This window comes from Cataglyphis hispanica, chromosome 4 (genome assembly GCF_021464435.1).
Source record: "Cataglyphis hispanica isolate Lineage 1 chromosome 4, ULB_Chis1_1.0, whole genome shotgun sequence".
Lineage (NCBI taxonomy): Eukaryota > Metazoa > Arthropoda > Insecta > Hymenoptera > Formicidae > Cataglyphis > Cataglyphis hispanica.
The window spans coordinates 7,482,734-7,503,665 of NC_065957.1; the positions used below are offsets into that span (position 1 = coordinate 7,482,734).

A 20,932-nucleotide genomic window follows, 5' to 3' on the forward strand; every position below is an offset into this window, starting at 1 on the left:
TTGAAATTAAAAATACAAGTTTTTTTTACTTAATTTTATATTAATAGCTGTCTGCTATTCAAGGGTTTTTTAATTTAAAAAAAATAAAAAAAATGCCGGCGTGTTGAAAACGTTTTTTTTTTAAAGTCCATCTTTTTATATTTATAATAAAAAATTGAAGTATCGGATTTAAAAAAGACTTCATTAGCAGATGCGGAATTTTATTAAGAACTCGCATGCAAAATTTCAACTCAATCCGTCGAACGTAGTCCGAGTTTTTTCATGCACATTGCGCAAATGTAAATCTGTAAATATTTGCAGACTTTAAAAAAGAATCCTTTTTTTAATTTAAAATATTTATTTAAGTACTTAATAATATTATATTAATATTAATATTATATTATAATATTATATAAATAAATAATTAATAAAAAAATAAAAAGTTTTTATCAAGTCGTTGCATTACAAAAAAAATCTAGAAAATGTATTTATTTTTCGAGAATTCAAACTAGTATGCCCCCTTAATGATACATGCACTTATCTCGCTGTTTCGATTGTCTCATTTAATACATGCAAGAATATAGCAATTAATAAAGATATTATCTATGCAATTAGCTCACAAATTATATTGTGTGATTCAATATCTCGAGGTTAAAACGATCCATGTGATCTTGCGCGCTTGGTTGATGGAAAAACGAGTGTTCAACCAATGTATATATTTTCTCAAGCCACACGAAATATCGCCGGTTTTGTTCGAGTAAATGGTTGGTGGCGTGTAATGTATAGAGTGTCGCTTAATCCCACTCCGATAAAACGCTCGCGGAACTGAGTACGATCATTTTTCACGATCTTTTCTTCCTCTTCTTCCAGGAGTGTCCCGAGGGAGTGGTGCACGAGGACTCGTTCAAGGACATTTATGCGAAATTCTTCCCGCACGGCAGTGAGTTCCAATTAAATAACAGCCCGCATTTTTGCGTAATTAGTTAATGGCCACTCCTCATGCGAATTGCAGACTCCAGTCCCTACGCCCACTACGTGTTCAAGGCCTTCGACGTTAATTGCAACGGGGCCATCAGCTTCAGGGTAATTAAGTCTCTCGTGTAATATAGTCTTTTCATTAATTTTTAATCGTCCGTTATGCTCTTCCTGCGCGTTTATCTTAAATTTAAATGAATGACAGCACTTGACGTGTATCCTCAACATGCGAAGAACTTTTTTTTTTAATGTGTCTTAAGTTCTTTACGTTATCACACACAATTATACACATGGGGGAAAACGCAGCAAAACTGTTCGTAAATTATTAAAATTATTAAAATATTTTTTATTTATTCATTGACATATTTTCATAATTGATTTATCCAGAAATATATCTCGTAGAAGAACATGTATTTTATTCATAAGAGCTTTCGGGTAAATAGCTTCAATATTAATTGTAATAATAATAAATTATTAAAGGCATGAAGTATCTCATCAATTTAATGCATTATGAGCAATTATGTAATTTAATTTTGCATATGTCTAATTCAAATTTGATCCGGGATTTCGCGTATCTGTGTTTGCACTTGCGCGGTCACACGTCGATGTTGCACGCTCGAGTGAAACACAAGGGAAGAGAGACGTGAAATTCCCGACGAGATTTCGGATGGGAAATTTCCGAATACGCTAAAGCGAACGCGATTTCATTTACGCATCCCGCGATAATCGGCGTCGATTGGCAAGCGACGAACATGCTCGCCAATTGAGCGCGCGTCGCTTATCGGACGAATAATTAATCGTTTTTATGCGATAAGCACATGGAGGCAAATAAACGCGCGCCGACCGTCATTCGTCATCTCGCGTATGTGGCGAGCGAAAATCTATGGCAGTTTCGAAGGTATACGATATCGAACCTTTCGACGGTCTGATCTACGATATATCGTTCACGTGGGACCTGAATTAAAATATGCCCCGCACACGTGGAAACAATTTCATTTGATTCATTTCCGTCTCTTCCGCATCCCGGATGCTCTGCGCGCATTTTCAAAGTGTTCTTTCTACCGTGAAGGGTTTTCGTATATAAGCGCAATCGCAAATGACTCTACGACCATCTCTGTGATTACATAAAGTAATTACGTATACTGCTGGCAATAAAATGCAGGAATGGTGGCGGAATAATTTCGTTCAATTTCAGTTAAATTTAATAACTTGGTAATTCGAATTTAAAAATTCAAAGAATACATTGCCCCATTTTCAAAAATCGTATAAGCACTGCAATTATAATTAATAATTTGTTACGCTTGTTGTAATATTTTTATTCAAATTATCCAACATTTGCTGCGCTGCAATTTCGTTAGAATTTCGAAGCAGTTTTGTTTCATGACGGACGATGTGTTTTAATAAATATTTATTTGAAAGAGAAATTATTTTAGTTCGTACTTTTTGTTCCTCGCTTTCTTTTACGTTAATTTATATTCAAATTATTTCTCATTATTCGTTGAATCGCGAAATCTTATTTCGCCTTTTGTTAATAACACAAAGCAAGACGATTTCAACGGACGGATGAGATTATCTGATCAGAACAATAGAGGGAAAGGAAAGCGCGCGACGAAAAATCATTTCGTCACGCTTCGGATTTAACGTCGCGCGTTAAACGACTTTAAGACAATCCTGGCGATTGCAGGATCTTCTCGTGACACTGTCGACCTTGCTGCGGGGCAGCATTTATGAAAAATTGAGATGGACCTTCAAACTATACGATATAAATGGCGACGGCTGTATCACCAGGGGCGAGTTGGGCGAAGTCGTGACGGCAGTCCACGAACTCATGGGTAGGCGACATCAAGCCGAGGAGGAGAGGAAGGCGAGGGAGCAGCTGGACAGGGTCTTCAAGAAACTCGATCTCAACCAGGACGGTGTTATCACGATCGAGGAATTTATCGAAAGTTGTTTGAAGGTATGTGCCTCACCTGGCCGTGAAACAACTGCGAGAATGATTGAGTAGAAAAATATACTGAGCCTCTTCAACGTAGCTTTCCTTTCGTCCTTAAATTTTTCTTTTCCTACTCTTTCATTCATTTACGACTGACCTTTATTCAGTATTTCGCCGTTACATAAGCTCGATTTTCATACGACGACGGGACTGCTATTTACATTTTAATAATAACTCGAGCTTAGTTGAATGGAAAAAGGCGTAGTGAATCTGGGCCACTCTGTAAGTACTCCCTTCATAAATGAACGCCAAGTTCCTTGAGACGTACGACATGTCCTAGATCTGCTGTTTCTTTTAATTACGATTGCGCTTCAACTAGTTTTGGAACGAATCTCTTCTGCGAGAGAATCAAAAGCTCATAACTTTTTCCACATCATACATCTTGATAATTATAACTACATATCTGATTATGTTTATGGTAAAATTTACGTATTTTTTAATCGAGAAATATAATATTCTATTATATATATTTTTTAAATTAATTAATATGGAAATTGATCAGGCAGAAGTATTCTTAATTACGTTAAAGAATAAGTATCTTTAAAATTTGATTTTTGATTGAAGCATTTGTTATCACAAGAATATTTATAATGTAATATCTTCTACATTTGCAATAGAAAAATACAAATCTCTCAAACGATAACTGCATTTCATAATATATTTTATCACAAACATGTATCATGCTTGTAGCAAAATGGACAAAAGGGCGTCGGAGATTGATCGATGTTTATGGAGCTTGCGCGACCTTGTTCAGCATTTTCGTCGCAATATAAAAATATTCTGTGCGAGATGTATATATTTTTTTCGTTGTTTCGCAAAAATTTGACAAGAGCCGAAACTCTCGAAGGTAGAATCGTGTTCCTCTCACTCATTCTGATGAATTTTACATGTAGGACGACGTGATCACACGATCGCTGGCGATGTTCGATTGCGCGCTTTGATCTCCGGCTAAGGACGAGCCTCCAGCAACAACGGTTAGCAACACGACACCGCCGACGCCGCTCTCGACGACAACGTTCTCGCAATCCCTGTCCCCGTCGCCGCCACCGCCGTCCTATTCCCTGCTGCCGCCTATCCCGCCGCCCTTGCCCTCTCAACCGCCACCCGGGTACACCGTCCAGGATCAGGAGCTCTATCTGCTCCTAGCTGCTCACTGGTGGAACCAACCGGAGGCGCCGCTCTTTTGTTGAAGGTGAATTTCTCGAAGCGCTCTAAATTTCCCGATACCCGAACGACCGAGGGAGAGCTTTCTCCTCGAATAGGCACTTCTCAAATATAGTTCCTAAAAATCGAGAATATTGGAATAGCTATGAGATAGTGAAGCGCATCAATTCAACTACTGGGGATCTTTTTATAAATTCGGAAGCTCCTCGACAATTTATCGAGAGAGAGAGAGAGAGAGACAACGAGAGAAACTTTTTTGTTCGTGTCGTGCGCGCGCGCAAATTCTTTTTTAAATCATTATTATTTTATTAACTCTAAGCATTACTTTAATAAACTTTAATATTAAATGCTCATATTAAAACAAAATATAATTATGAATAAAAAACGAGCTACCAATTTTTATTCTTTCAAGTTTAATTTATTAAAATTCTACAAAATTTGTAATATTCTACTTACTATTTTTCCAAATTTTTTCTTCGATCTCAATTAATCTGTTTGATTTAAAAAACTTCAAAATCTTCAAATCTTAAAAAAAATTTTTATCTTTTTTAGGGCAACGCGATAACACGGCTCCTTATGACATAGAATAACAATCGAGGTCTAAGTCTGTGGAATCGGAGAATGAGCATATTGTTATCCCTTTGTTCTAAAACATCGCAGTATGAGAATACGAAGCAAAATGTTATCTTCATCCTCGCAGATCGACGGAAGTTTAGGGGCTCAAGAAAGCCGCTTCGAAGACAACACACGAGATAAGACTGCCGCTTTATCATTGCGACAATCTTGTGGAGAAATGCAACGATTCTGCGACGACGAGATTCCGGATTTGTAATAGTTTGGCAATCGACATTTGGCGTCAATTTTTGGCAAGAATCAAGCGGAATTATGCAATCTACGAAGTTATCTTCGATCCAAGGTCATATAACTGACATTAATAAATGAGATAAGTACCTGGGCTCTCTTCCATTGCGATCTCATAATCAGATACGAAGAATGGTGTTTAAAGAGGATAATCTCGAAAATAATAAAAAGATATCGCGCGAAAGCTCAAATAAGATACGCGCGATCCCTTTCTATGTCTTGTCACGAGCAGATTCTGCTATCGAAAAATCTGTTATCGCGGATCTGCCAAATCGTAATGTTGTGGAATCTCGGGACGATGGCGATAAAAACGGCGGTAAAGTTCAATGCGTGGTTATAGCACGAAAACGAGAATCATAAATCGCTACAAATGTCAAAAAGAATATTTGTAGAACATCTGGAAAATATCGCATTCAATGTCTTGAATAACATTCGTGTTATCTGTACAATTCTGCTCGTACGATAGGTGTTAAACACAAAAATTAACGAATCGATTGCGTGACTTTGCGTTGCTGAAAACGACGCGTCCTCGTGATCACGCGATTCAATCTTAAATACGCGTTTCCTCTCGTTTCATACTTAAATATATTCTCTCTCAATGCTTCACGTGATCGCGCTATATAAAATCTCTTGCATCGAGAAATTAACATGAATCCTATTGTAGATTGCTTTAAGTTAAAAAAAAAAAATTATATGTAAACAAATTTTATACATAAATTATCTTTTTTGCCGAATTTATTTCATTAATTTTAAAACTCTAATATTTATTTATTTGTTCCAACATCCCGTGTAATATCCGTCAATTTTTTTATATTCTCCCCAGTTTTGTAACTTCATCATGATCGCGTGGTCGCGGCGATTATATGTCGTGAATAGCAATTGCGAGGCACGGCATATTGATTATAGTTTCGACGTGATGACATGATGCCGATTTTCCTTGATTAGATCGTTAATCGCACGATCGTTGACGATCATAAATATCACACGTACGTATTTTTCGTCAGTAGGTTCGTAGATTGATACTTCATTATGCGTCCTTTTTTAGATTCGATTTCTGATGAGCCACGCGCAAGCGTTCAATATTTATTCAAATAATACGAATTTTTCATACACCTAATTCTTATAAAATAACACAAATTTATATCGCGATTGATATATATTTTTGTTTATTAATAGAAATTGTTAATACAATCTCACTTTTTATACACTTAGCTTTTTCGACTTGTCGCGACAAAATATTACCACAATATTAAAGTGGTTTTTTTTTTTTTTTATCAAACAGTACATCTTCGATTTTATCAGTTTTTCTCTCGATACTTTTCTTGCGGTAATTGCGATATTTATCGCATTCAATCATAACGGTACTGAAACAGTGACGAGAAATATTGATCGCTTGCGGACTCCTTATAAGCGTCCATAGTGTGTATCATGTAGGTGTACGTGCGTGAGAAGCATCGATTTTCTAATATATCCATTATTGCAAATCGTAGGCGTGCGAGCGTGCGAGCAAATGTCAGACTAGCGAGTAGCAGCCCGAGTGGCAATTATTAATTATCAAAATCGATTACAATGAAACACCAAAAGAGCTACTACTATAGTTAGCTGTTATTTAAGTAAACAGATATAATAATATAGTGCGATTTATATAGTTAAGATAAATTCGCAATTAAAAAAGAGAGACAAAAGAGAAAAAGAAGAAAACGCGGTCGTCGAATAATTGGCGTTTACGATCGTACATTGGAAAAATTGCATTATTTTCCAGAAAACACTATCAATACGCTCTATATAACACATATACGCAATTACATGTACCTTTTTCAAATAAATCCTACATCCCCGTTGTTTCGTATCAGGCAGATACGGATCGTCGTTGATCGTCGTTGCAATTTGATCGTTCGTGATTCATCGAGTTCGCGCGCGTCAAGTGTATTTAATCACTTAAGTCTGCTCTCCAGGAGAAGATCTCGTTACTGAGTGAAGAGGTGAGCACCTTTGGCTGCAAACTAGCTTTCACGAGAATCAAGAATAAGCGAGCGTTGCTAAGCTACGTCTGCTAAGCGTCTCTATAACAACGATTAATAATGACGAAATCACCGTTTCCAAACGAGCGCAATAACATTACTAAATTTATGATAGATCCATATAATACAGGGATTCGCGTATGTACAATATACTCTTCTTTTTTTCTCTTTAGGATCTCTTGCAATTCTCTTTACACACGATTCTCCTATATACTTTTACATATATTATATACCCGATACCGCATTTCGAGTCCGCGATCATATTCAGCGGAGAGTAAAAAACTATACGATCATCAAACGTCAGAAAACTATACGATCATCAAATGTCAGAAAACCAAACTTGGCATAAAGATATACGTACACTACCGGTCATTAATTTGTAAACGCTTACAGAAAAATTGCGAATAATGGGCGATCTTCCAGGCAAGAACGTGCAATGTTCATCCATCAGAAAAGAATCACTTAATATATAAAATAAATCAAGTACAATGCTTTTATATCGGAAATTTGATACTCTGTGAGCATTGTCACATTAATGACCGCTACATAAACTTGAATGATACGATTGATTGAATTGAAATCTATTAGCATTTAATGCTATATCAATGCATGCGATCAACAACAAAACTGCTGCAATTAATGCCAGGATAACTGGTCGAGCACTGACAGATTTATATTTCTTAGGATATACGAATGTATACTATATTTTCGAATTTAGAGCGGTTAATGTAATCTTGCTGATAATGCCCGGACATCAATGCGAAAATGACATCAATCGAATGAGGGATAAGATCATGTTGTTCGTTCCATCTCGAAGATACCGATATACATATTTATTATATATATCTTCCTACGGTCTCTTGTTGATGTAAATTTATACATATATTGCGTTAGCGCTACGAAGATATGTATAGTCAAAGACATTTTTCGGAAATACCTACACTTATGTTAAATCTGCCAGCACATTAATCAATTGTGCGCTGTAAAATTTGTTACGTAATTTGAGAATCTTGGTAAAACTACAAACCTCATTTTGAAACTTTGAGCCGAACTTTTCGAGCGGACTTTTGCTATTATTCGCACACTATTCCAAATTTAATTGAATCGCGCAAGCATAAACATCGGGATAAATTGACACTTCCCTTTGCTTTTGTACGTATTTCGAAGTGAAAGAATATAATATAATATCCTATATGCCCATAAATTGTACAAACACGGAATACCGTATATTTTTTATAAAGTTTTGTTATTTTTCGCGCGTGAGGCACGAAGCGATATTCGAGCTCTCTAAAAGCATTTCTATTGCGCATTTATTGCGTGTGATAATCAATTTTGCAATCTGATGAAAAAAAGAAAGATAAAAACACAAATTCTTTCCTAAAAAAATATTTGTAAAGCATAAAAATAATGAGACAATTGCTACTATTGCCCACATAAACGTTGATATGCACAGATATGCGATTTTTATTTGAATACAATTGATATTTCGCGTTGCTTAATATTTAATAATTAATATCAAAAAGAGACACCTCTCTCTTTCTCTCTCTTTATAAACTATGAACCAAGAGAGACAAAACATTACATACACAAAGCAGAATATTTGAAATATGCTGGCTTCCAAATGATGTATCCGACATTATACGTATTTACAAGATGTTATAAATTGTCGAGATAAATTGTCACAATGTTGCCTGAAAGATAAAAATTAATGATACCACGCGCTGGATATACGTTAACGGTAAATTATTAGAAGTAATTAGAAACTTTCGGTTAAAGATAATTTTGCTTCTTACTTTTAAATATATCACACAGTATAAATTTTTCTTATATATACATATTCTCTCTTTTTTATATTATACTCTTTAGTTCTCAATTGCGATAGAACAATATTGCATGTGTATGAAAAAATTCTGAATCTATTATGTTAGATCAATTTAAGAAAATATATGGATTAGACAGCGAAGTAACATGTAAGTTACCTGCAGAAGCGACAGAAAAATATAACTCCAGGAAATTTTGCCGCGATACTAATTCGTTCCCGAATATCGTTAAAATATTTCATTAAGATAATGTCATATCACCGAAGGCGTGCGTCTTAACAAAGATGCGTCAAACGTAAATATATCTTTAATTAATAAATAGCTGATTTTTAATTTGGAGGGTACGTTTGAGATTGGCCTTCGATTGTCGGGAACGGTTGGCCAATGAACGGAGGCGGTTCTACGTAGCAAACTGAATGCGATAATCCTCTGAAAGACGATACAAAAATGGAAAAAAAGAGAAGAGCTAACTGAAAAGCAACCTAGTCAATTCATTACTTTTAGATTAATCGTACGATTATAAAACTCTTGCGTGACTTTAAACTTAAACTTAAATTGTCAAAATATTATATTATGATTAGACATTATCAATTACTAAGCGAGGGACACTTAGCAAGCGCGGAACGGTCATCAGTCTTCATCCCGTAAACGTGCGATAGTCACACATAAATGTGCATAAAATAGTCAACAAGATTTGCGGAGCCATCCATATTCGAGTAAATTATTTCGACTTTCGAATCTTTATACATTGATCATTATGCCAGTTAATTAAACATGCATGTATCTCTATTATTATAGTGTATATATATATATATATATATATATATATATATATATATATATATATATATATAGTACATATATATGATTATATTATTATTATTCTATAACACGATATTATCTCTCTGCAATCTAATTATACTCTGTTAATAAATTAGTTTGAATGAATAAAATTTAAATACTTTATAAATTTTAAATTGTCTGATTGCATTATCTTAAAGTGTTTTCTAATATTTGTAATAATTTTTATCGATGTGCAGGAACAATGAAAAGAAGTTTTCATTTTGATTCGAATGTAGAAATACATTGGAACTCGAAATATCTAGATAGCTCCCGAATAATAGACTAATATTGCTCGTGAAAAGAATGTCACAGTTTATTACAATAGTTAAAATCGTTACGTAATATCACTGGTTATATATTAGAAATGATACAATTGTTAAGCTTGGAAGCACTTTTTTATGGTGAAGTCTCACAGTTAGAAATTTATGATCGATAGTGATAATACAGAATACGTTATACTACATAGCGATTATGCAGAATGCGTTAATTATATTGTCTCATACTGCCAACTGTAAATCATCATATGTAGTTTCTAATTAATGACATCGATAGGTAATCTCTAGTTAAAGATTATGAGCGTAGGAGTGGGTGATTTCTTTCGGAACACTTTAACGAATCGTCGAAATCTTTGCTATCTTAGCTGTCAATGCTTCATTTTTACTTAAAGCAATTGTAATTTTCCATATACATACAAACAGCATGCGCAGCTTTTATTTTCGCGAGATTATTTTTGCGAGAAAATTAAAATTGCTTTCTCTTAGGAGGAAATTTTTCTTACGAGGACTTTTGAAAAATATTTAATTAGATTATATCTCTCTTTATATCCTTTTTTTTAGTTTTGATTGAATACATTTTGAGAAGAAAATTTGCATTTTAAAAAGCCCTCATAAATACTTTGTAAGTTACGATCGTCTTAGTAATTTTTGAGATATATAAAAAGGCCGATTAGAAATTATTATAATCACCATTGTGATAGTAATAGGTTTTAGTATAATACAAAAGACGATAATTCGACGATTGCAGCGCTTTAGTTTTAACTTTAGTTTTAGAAACGAGGAGCAAACATCAAATTATGTCACGCACAAGGCCCAAAATTAAAGACCGATGTAACAAACTATTCACTGCTTTTAAATAAGAAAATAAGTCACCAATAAAAAGAGATATATATTTAACGTAATTATTCGCATTTGAAAAAGACATTAATCGAAAGCTAATGATATTCATAATTTTCTCCATTAAATGTTATGAAGAAATTCTAACTTTTTATGTGTGTTACTTATATATATTTTTTAATTTACGAATATATATACATACATATAAATTAACTATTTTACCATTTTTAAATAACTCTTGTTTAATCAACACAAATTCTGCAGATTTGACAAATGTCAGCAGTGTATAACGCCAATCATTTTTATTGGATTTGTCCAACTCTTGCAAAGCGTGATTAAATTCGTCACACAAATCAACTACTCGTTTGACGTAGACGCGTAATACTGGACATGTGCAAATCACGGCTACAGCTTAATTACTTTACCGGTATAAACTCGTTGGAAGTTTCCGATTGTTCTGGCGCGTAAAATCGATTCATTTCCAATCAAATTCTAACGGATAGAGGCGAAGAGTGTTCCTGTGTTATCATTCTAATTATATCTTAAAGCGATATTTTATAGATATCTTATAGAAACAGCGATAAAAAAAAAGATTGCAATAAGCGAGATATCATTGTATTGTTAGCCATTTTCCACACGGGTGGTAATATCAATAAATGTTAAATATATCAAATTAAATATTTCCTGTCTTCCCGATTTTTCCATTAAAACATTTATTAATACGAGAGAGAAAGAGAGTTTCAGAAATTGCTTTTGATTTATGTAGGTAGGGAATAGAAAATGAAAAAAGCAAACACATTTTGCTTAATATTTCGAACTATTAAAATATTATTTTTAAATTATGTCTATATGATAGCTTACATATTTTTGTCGCAATATAAAAAAAAATATAAACTTTTAGACTCTTATTATGTGTTTGATGGATCAGAGGAGTATTATATACATAGATCATTAGAAGATTATAATGATTTGTGGTGAATGAATCACAGCCATTTGGACGTCTCAAAGGATTCTACGCCTTCAGCTCTCAGCCGATTAAGAATAGGTCGATATATGTCAGGTGTAAAAGGCAGCACCATTCCACGCTGCTGAATTTCACCTGAATGAAATTAGATTATACAAATATTAAAGCAAAATCGCATATGGAGATGAATATTCGATTATAATACGCTACATTTTGAATTAGATTATAATTAATATTTAAATCATACATTCAAATAAATATCTTTTTTCGGAACATTGCGGTAATTTATACTTTTCCAAAAAAAAAAGAAATTTTTAAAATTATTTGTATGAGCTCTTATTTGATTTAGGAAATATAATTTATATGTTTAGATTGCATTTATATAAATTTATTATATGTAGAAGATATTTATATATTTTTATTGGCAATCGCGGTTTTTAAATATTTTGTGCGAGAAAAAAATGTAGCCAATTAGTAGCAGCTTTTATTTGAGTTGAGAAATTGAATAATTAATAAATAAATAAAAAAAAGAATCCTACCATCTAGGATCATTTTGACAGCGATAGCCGTGGGATACCCGACGGTACGCGCCATTGCAGAGTGTCCGGCAGTGTCTCCATAGAGGACTAAGTTGATTCCTCTAGATTCCCTTCTACTGTCCGGCCAAAGTATACCTATATCGTGTCTCAGTATCACTAGATCGCGTTCATTCTTTTCATAATAGAGTTTCTTCGATAAGTAATGCGTAAGCGTGTCGAGAGGAGTGTTTAGTTTCAAAACCAAGTCCTCTTGCAGAAGACCGAGATCCTCGATGGCCTTGACGCGTTCCCACGAATTTACTCTTTCCGCTAACTTCTGTTTCAGGTTCCCATAGAAGATATTGTCACTCGCCAGGCCAAGTAGGTTGCACACTAATACTCGCTAGAATTTAAACAACGAGGGATTAGAAGAGAGTCGATACATCTTGTATATAAAACGCGGGAAATTAAAAATACGCACCCAGGTGATATCTGGTCCATTTGGATGTAAGATCGGATCTGGATTGGGATCGATCAGGCCAAGTAATTGTAGACCCAGTATGGTGTTTGAGAAGCCCTTGAATCTAAGCGTACCTCGTAGCACAGTATTAGCATTCTGCAAACCGTAGTAATCCCTGTATACGATGCTATCGCGATTGGGGAAGCCTTCTAGGGCGAAGCCAGGGAGAAAGTCTAGCTCTTGCACAGCAGACATCAGATCGCCGCCCCCGGCGATCTCCACTTCCTGAGCGATGAAAAAGAAATGTATGGATACATTGATATATCTTTCTTAAATTTTTTTCAAAAATTCTATTCAAAATAATTTCTCGATAAACTATCTCTTTTTTTAGAGATAATAATATAAAATTTTCAAAGGATTATCACCTGCCCTGCGTGAAGATATTTTGCTGGCGCTAAGGTATTCAACAATGCACCTCGTGGAGACCAGCTGAATTTATATCTCAAAGGATTGGAAGAACACTCGGGTGCGGGCAGACCACCGCACCATGAGACGAAGGATTCTATCTTACCGCCCGCTTGTCTCACGTCGTCGAAACACTCGATCGCCAAAAGATGATCGATTCCTGGGTCTAATCCGATTTCATTCAACACAGTGACGCCAGCTTGCTGGGCTCTGCGTAAGAAAATAAGACCTTGATTAATTGAAATTTTATTTGAATATGTTATGCTATAAACTATCTGTATATCTCATTATTAAATTCAATTCACATATTTTAAATCTATTTTCCGCGAATTATAAGACACAAAAAACAACTAGAACATTATCGTAAAATTCCGAAAACTAAAAAATTTTATTAAAAATATTCATTATATATGCGTGTACTATAAAATTGACATTAAATATATGATTGTCAGATACATTTTTGCGACACATAATTTCATTTATGGAGGGCACTAACTCTTCGTGCAGCGCTTTGACGTCGTTGTTCATGTAGCTGGCTGTCACCAAATGAGTCTTGGTCTCGATGCAAGCTTTAGCGATGACATGATGCAATGAGTACGGTAACAGGGAAACGACCACGCTCGCCGATTTCATGACATCATGCAAGGTATCTGGTCGATCCACTACATTCAGGAAGACTGGCTCTACACCTGAAAATCGGTTGGCTAGTACGTCAACCTCGTCCTTCAATTGCGACGCCACCACAAGCCTTATATTTGTATCCCTGTGTAGATACTCAACCAAAGGCGCAGAGACGTATCCCGCGCCGAGAACGACTACCTGTTGCAAAATTTTTCATCGTGCATCGGTTAATTATTTTATCTGAAATAATTTGATGCGTAGAATCTTTTCGATTCGAAGAATATTATAATAAACGGAGAGGGGAATATTTTATACCGTTTTTGTCTGCAGTTCTCTGTAATCGGCTTTATGCTTGCTGCGATGATTTAGCTGCCTGAGTTCTTGGATATATTCGAAAGTGGGCGTCAGTTTCCCGTTGGACGCAATGATAGCTCCATGCACAGCAGGACTGAAATTGTGTTCCTCCAGTGGCTTTTTCGCATCCGATTGTATGATGTCCAGAGCATACGGATACAAAAGATTACCGAAAAAATCTGTCGATTCTTTCGGCAGTTGCGTGGGCATATTGTCAATCGAGCAGACTAGCACGCCGGGACCCTTGAAGGACTTCATATCCTTGTTACGATCGGCATCATACAGGCAGAATGGCGTATCAATCGTCGTGCACTCATTCATGAATCTTACGAAAGATATATAACAAAATCAATTAGCCATTAGCGGAGATCGCATTTAAAAGACCACATGAATTTAAATGTATACAATCACTTAATAATTTTTTTTTTTTAATTTTAAGCATGCAAAAAATATGTGTACAACTAACTGTATGTGTACAATAATATTGTAAATTACAACATTATTATATTGTAATTATGTAATTATTAACTTCAATGATATATAATTCTAAATTTTCAGAAATTTTTCACATTTTTCAAAATTGCAGACAAATGGACGTACTCGATGCTACCACCGGGATCCGCGGATATGTCGCAGATAGCGAGCATTCTGTGCGGCAAGGCAGGTGCACCGACGCTTATCGGCAGCCACGGTGTATTAGCCGGTCTGAGCAGATATTTTGCGTCTGGTATTGTTAATAATTTTGGCGAGTCCACGGCCCAGTATATACCGTTAATAATGACCGATGCATATGGTGCTATTTTTTTGCTAAAGGTGGAAATGTATAATTCCGGATGTTGGTCATATTCTTCAGAATCGAAACCGCCGCCCTCCTTCCTCTCCAAGTGATGCCTACGTCGTACCTCGCAGCCGTATATTTTTGTCGTATCTATGTGAAACGATTCGAAGAATAAATAACAAAGATAAATTTGTTATCGCGTGAGATAAATTTGTTTCCCGGGTAAATTCCGTGAGTCTTGTTGAGTCTTGTTTGAATAGTTTCTATTCGTCGAGATTTAAAAAGAAATCTAATGATAAAAAAGTTAAAAGAGATATGTCATCTATTATAGAGCTGTAAGTAATCCTCTAATTATGTTCCAAGCGCAACACGTGGATTTAAAAATTTCGCAATTAAAAAAACAAAAAATTTAAAATCGTATTTCGATCTCGAGGAGGCAAGAAGAGAGACAAATTTTAAGTCGGAATCTTAGTTAATAACGATCACAATTAAAGCGACACATGCATCACACCTCCGTGCTCGGCGACTTTCCGTAGCATTTCGGGCGGCACGTACTCATGAGGCAGCTCTTGGAAGACCTCTTGACCGCCTTGGCTTACGTTACCGCTGCCAGTGAAAACGAAGGTCAATGGGCCAATTGACTTCGGCATGGCGCCTAGCGCGATCTCGTATCCCGCACCGCGGATCGCTTGGCGAGCCATTGCCGAATCCCGATAGTTGTGTGCCAGTCCAATATGCTAATCAAATGATTATAATTGCGATTTTATTTACTCACGCATCCTAAGCAGAACAAAAATCACAATAATATTAAATGATATCAAAATGACATTATGACTTTTTTGATAGTCATTAATGTCATTTTGATATTATTATTATGATTTTCTGTACTACTTGGATGTACACTATGCATTTTCTTATCACCTCTAGTTATAATTTTCTAGATAATTTTCTCTAAAGAAAAAATTGTATCAATTGGATAATATATGTATCTCTTAATGTCATCTATGTCGTGAGAAAATTTAGGCAGACTACACTATTCAACAATTTTGTAAAAATAGATTAATTTTAAAAACTCTTATATGAGCATAATTCATTGTTTAAAAAAAAAAAAGTATGAGAAAGATAAAGTATTATCAAATTCAACAAGGAAATATTGTAATTTTTTAGAATATAACATGAGATTATAGGAAATAGAATGATATCTTAAATAATAGAAAGATTTTTCGATATTTCCAGAGTACATCGACGTACCATAAACGGGGTATGATGACCCAAGGCTAGCAACCTCAGGCCCAAGCCGTGTAGTATATTCACCATACCAGCAACCCCGGCGTATTTGCCGAAGGCGACTACACGATGGCCATTATCATCGGTAAGCTTCTCGTAATCCAGGAAACGTATGTTCTTTTCCAGGATTGCGTCCAGGAGGGGCATGTTACTCTCCTGCGCCTTGATGGTGTGCGAGAAGAAGCAGTATGTTTTGTTGGGTATCAGTTGATCCACAGGGACTTGCTTGACACCGAAGATGATAGAAGCCGAGCTGATGTCCTCCTGTAGTAGAGCGCCCGCTGCTTGATACGCCTGGGCAGGATACGCCCGTCGGTTGCTGGGCTGCACGATCACCTTCACGCCCGACCTGATAAGGCGGCGAACATTCGCCGGGGCTAACGGCGCTCTTCTCTCCCATACTGACTGGTCCTCTCGTCTTATGGCTATTACTTTGCCCTTAAGATTCTGAAAAGATTCGATGCTGAAGAATGTTCCACTGAAACGGTCCACGGTAGTTTATTCAAAGAGATTCATCCTCTATATTTTCTAATCAATTTTTCACGAAATATCATCTTGTATTACAATTCACTACACTATGCGAGAAAAAAAGAGATTAATTTTTAATTCAATGAATTTTGAAGATGAAGAATCTGTCAGTTCTTGGAATGAATTTATATATATCGTTCTTTTTACGTTCACCTATTTTTTTTACAAAATTTTGCAAGATCGAACATCGACGCAATTGTTTAAGCGGGATCATCAGATTACATCATATGAAATTCATTACTTGGGATGCTTACACTTATGTATCTGATGTTAGGGATATCAGCACAAGTCGCAGTGGTCAACAGATGACATGATTTGGTCAGTCCTAATATCCACATCACACCTTTGTCGATATCGATTTAATAGCAGCGTAAAAGTCAGCGTTGAAAGAACCTTGCTCTTAAATACTAGTTGAAACCAATTCAATGATTGCGCTAACTGGAATAATGTAGTTCTTGCAGAATCTCGCTTGTGTATTTTGATGCGTCTTGAACCGAGTCCTTTCTACTACTATACCGCCTGTATATACGTGCCTGTATATTGCGCGGGTCAAATGCTCAGAAATGTCAGAAAATATTACAAAATCACCGATAAACTCGAAGCTATGTTAGCGTTATCAGCGTGACCCTTCTAGCTATTCTACTGGCTGCATCATTGAAAGAAATTTATTTAAAGAATGATTCCGGAAAAATGTTTTTCTTGTTGGGCGCGCTTATCGCCACGATAATAGCAGAATGACGTCACGCGTGTGTTAAGAGTAAACAATCGCAAACAAGAAATTAACAAGTATATGCAGTTATATCAGAGTTTGATTAACAAGTATATGCAGTTATATCCAATACTTGCCTCGGAGAGGTCATGGGTTTTGAAGCTAAAATACTTCTCAGTACAGTTTCTACAAAATTTTTAATACAGAGATATTTTTCCATCATTAAGAAAGTATCGTTTTTATTAAGTAGTAGTTGAATGATGCTATACAATGCGTAATCACCGACGCATCGAATAATTAAAAACGACTAATTGGAGAATTAGAATTAATTAGATTGCGCTTTGATTGATAAATACATCTTATTCTTGATGGTCTGTTTGGTGGGATTTATCTTCTTCAGTATCTGAGTCATAATATTAACAAGCTGCTCAGATGTAAGACCGGTTTTTTTGGATTTGAATTTCTGCAGCAACTCAGTCGTGGTCATTGGTTTGCGCATTAAATATCGTCTCACGGCATCTTCCGTAATTCCCGATTCACTAGAAAGATACAAAAAGTGTGAATAATATTTTAAAAATAAATATTAAAATTATATATATAATTTATTATATATATAATTATATATATAAATATTAAAATAAATATTAAAATTGTATTTTTTGTTGAACGCTGAGGTAGACATACTTTGCTCCCGGTATATACGATGTTACTGGGACTAGATTGAAATTGTCCAACTTCAATTTTTTCGCTTGCGACAAGTCCGGAGATCCAGATTGTTTTCTCTTAAAAGACTCGGAGATTCCGGATGCCGCAGGCGTTGGTGTCGCTGATCTCGAACTATGTGCGCTATTAGGCTTCTTATTATCTTTTAGCGTTGTATCAGAGTTTGATTCCGAATCACTAGAAAAATCGCTAGAGGAATCCTTCCCAGAAGCAGTTATCTTTTGATCTTTCTTCTTGGTTTTTTTCTTCTTCTTTTTGTCTCTCTTCTTATCCGTTTCTTTACCGAGTTTGTCTTTATCCTGTAATGCAATATATAGAAAGATATAAAATAAAATATTTAGGAAGTGTATTTAATGATAAGTGTTGTTAATTATCTCGTATCATTTAAAAAAATGTAGAAAAGCTGAATATGCATCATTTAAACAAATGTAGAAAAGTTTAATATGCAACATAGTGTTTACTACCACAAATGTCGTAACAATAATGATAGATTTCCTCACTTTATCATCCTTCTCTTTTCCTTCTTCATCCTCGTCTTTGTCTTCTTCGCCTTCCTTCTTATCTGCTTGCTCTTCATCATCTTCGTCTTCGTCAGACGCAAGTAATTTTCTCAATGCGTCCTCCTCTGCGACGGACTTAATTTCCTTCTGTTTTTCTAAATCTGATTCAGAATCAGAAGAATCAGAAATATAATCGCATTCCCTTCCCTCTTCATCACCGTCATCGCTTTCCTCGAACGCTTCATTATCCGAGGCATTCTTCTTCTTCTTCTTTTTCTTTTGCACTTGCGCTAAAATATTAAATTATATATTTATCTGCATATAACACAATTTTCTTAGGTAAAAATATATATGTATAACCAATAATTAGTTCGTTTATTACCTTTGCCCTTCTTCGTCTTCTTTGCATCATTTTCATCTTCTGATCCTTTTTTGTCCTCATCTTCATTGCTACCTGAATCATCATCATCGCTTTCCATCCACTCATCCAGTTCTGATATTTTTAATTCCTTTTCTTTCTTACTTGGCCTCTTAACTTTACCACCTTCCACTAATTCTTCATCATCTCCACCATCTTCATCATTTCTCAATCTCTTGCGTAACATTAGAGAGAAATAATTCATTACTTTATTTCTACGACTGAATTCCTGCTCTGCCTCTTCAGCACTGAGAGCCTTGTATCTCTGAATTGGCTGAAAGTTATACCTGTATGTGAAAGTTACATATTTTTCAGTAATTAATAATAAAATAATTAACAATATAAGATACCTACCATTCATGTAAAGGAAATGCCTCTATTGCGCCATCAGCAGCATGGGTAAAAACATAATATGCTGCATTTTCGCTGACTCCTCCCTCTCGTATACCTTTGAATTTTTTGCCAGTCTTTCCTCCTGATTTCAAAATCCATGGTTGATCTTCCGGTTTATATTTTCTACTGGTAATACCATACTTTTTTCTTCTAGCTTCCTCTCTAGCGTCACGTCCGAATTCGGATCCAGCACCGAATTTCGGCATGTCCTCTTCTATACCCTTGTATTCCTTCATGTTGTTCTCCCGTTCCATTTTCACTTGTGTCCATTTTGAGAAATCTACATTCAGAGTCGCATTGAATCTCATGACATTATGCTTCTTTTTGCTGTTTCTAAAAGTTGCATAAATTATTTTCAACTAAAAATTTGTGGTATGTAAAAAATTAAAAACATAAATATTAGTGATACAAACTTTGGTACTCTAATACTGAATTCCTGCACAGATGGTACAACTGGAGGCTAAAAGGAAAATTACATCTTGTAGTCAGCATTTTATTGTAAATATATCATTTTTTTTTTTTAAATAATAATGTACAACTTTCATATCTTGTTACAGTACATAAATATAATTTGCAATTATTATTGCAACTACTGTCTATACATACCTTTGACACTGTGCTTGAATTCATACTTAAAAATTTCCGGACAATTTAACGTTATATTTACAATTTAAGGCGTTTTACAAATTATTAGATCGATCAGATCTGACTTGAGTGATCTCTACAAATTTCAAAGAGATTGAATAAGCATTTTGAAAGACAGGTGTTCACTCCATTTGGTTGATCAATCAGGGTAAAAAAATCTTGATCTCTTTTGATTGATCTGATTTTGGTCAATTCTGGTTATGATCAATCAAAGGATTTGAAGCATAGATATGTAAAAGTTTAGGTCAGTTCTTTGTAGTTGTACTTTGATCTTTCCTGCTCGGAAATCCTATATTGACCAATCAGGACAAAAGAAGCAAAAGATTTCTTTGCAGGATTTTTGAACACATTACAATCGAAACGATGCAACAGATGAAATGAATCTATATGCGATTGATCGACTGTTTCTATTGAATGTGTATTTTGGAGCTTGATACAAAATCATCGAATACATTGTATATAAAAATTCTAAACAGCGAGATTTATCAAAAATATAAAAGTATGCAAATGTATTGACATAAAAAAATATAATAGAAAATGATTTAACAATAAGGAATAATTTAAATATAATTTTACAAGAATAATGTATAAAATATCAAAGAATCACATGTAACTTGACGTTTCCTTTTTTCACACAATTTTGATCATTGCATCTTTATTCATATATATATATTCTGGAGTGATCAGAAGTTAAAATTGTCGAATCATTGCGATTTAGAAAAGATATCGCACGTTGATCTTCTTCAATTTATTAGAATTTTGAAAAACTCGAGAGAGTCACAAGAAAATTTATACGAAGCA

At 34.9% G+C, this 20,932-nt stretch overlaps 3 protein-coding genes across 9 annotated transcripts in view; 1 reads left to right on the forward strand and 2 right to left on the reverse strand.

The window, feature by feature from the left end:
- Positions 1-11,446, forward strand: part of LOC126849250 (Kv channel-interacting protein 1) — a 51,644-nt gene extending 40,198 nt beyond the window's left edge. For all 7 annotated transcript variants that reach the window (XM_050590926.1, XM_050590928.1, XM_050590922.1 and 4 more), the window contains 5 exons: positions 850-919; positions 992-1,062; positions 2,639-2,911; positions 3,841-4,139; positions 4,664-11,446. In XM_050590926.1, the coding sequence (XP_050446883.1) occupies positions 850-919; positions 992-1,062; positions 2,639-2,911; positions 3,841-3,888 (462 nt within the window). In that variant the 3' untranslated portion in view covers positions 3,889-4,139; positions 4,664-11,446. The remainder of the gene's footprint in view (positions 1-849; positions 920-991; positions 1,063-2,638; positions 2,912-3,840; positions 4,140-4,663) is intronic.
- Positions 11,447-11,566: 120 nt separating this feature from the next.
- On the reverse strand, positions 11,567-17,497 carry LOC126849148 (alpha-aminoadipic semialdehyde synthase, mitochondrial). Its single transcript, XM_050590738.1, has 10 exons — positions 16,998-17,497; positions 16,180-16,662; positions 15,440-15,665; positions 14,751-15,078; positions 14,112-14,475; positions 13,672-13,994; positions 13,136-13,385; positions 12,732-12,995; positions 12,272-12,653; positions 11,567-11,867 (listed from the first exon to the last, which is right to left on the reverse strand). The coding sequence occupies exons 1-10, from the start codon at positions 17,079-17,081 to the stop codon at positions 11,752-11,754; spliced, it is 2,820 nt and encodes a 939-aa protein (XP_050446695.1). The 5' UTR covers positions 17,082-17,497; the 3' UTR covers positions 11,567-11,751.
- Positions 17,498-17,630: 133 nt separating this feature from the next.
- Positions 17,631-20,335, reverse strand: LOC126849179 (general transcription factor IIF subunit 1). The gene is made up of 7 exons (XM_050590798.1): positions 20,093-20,335; positions 19,900-19,946; positions 19,448-19,819; positions 19,058-19,380; positions 18,676-18,965; positions 18,137-18,474; positions 17,631-17,991 (listed from the first exon to the last, which is right to left on the reverse strand). The coding sequence occupies exons 1-7, from the start codon at positions 20,114-20,116 to the stop codon at positions 17,778-17,780; spliced, it is 1,608 nt and encodes a 535-aa protein (XP_050446755.1). The 5' UTR covers positions 20,117-20,335; the 3' UTR covers positions 17,631-17,777.
- Positions 20,336-20,932: the final 597 nt, after the last annotated feature.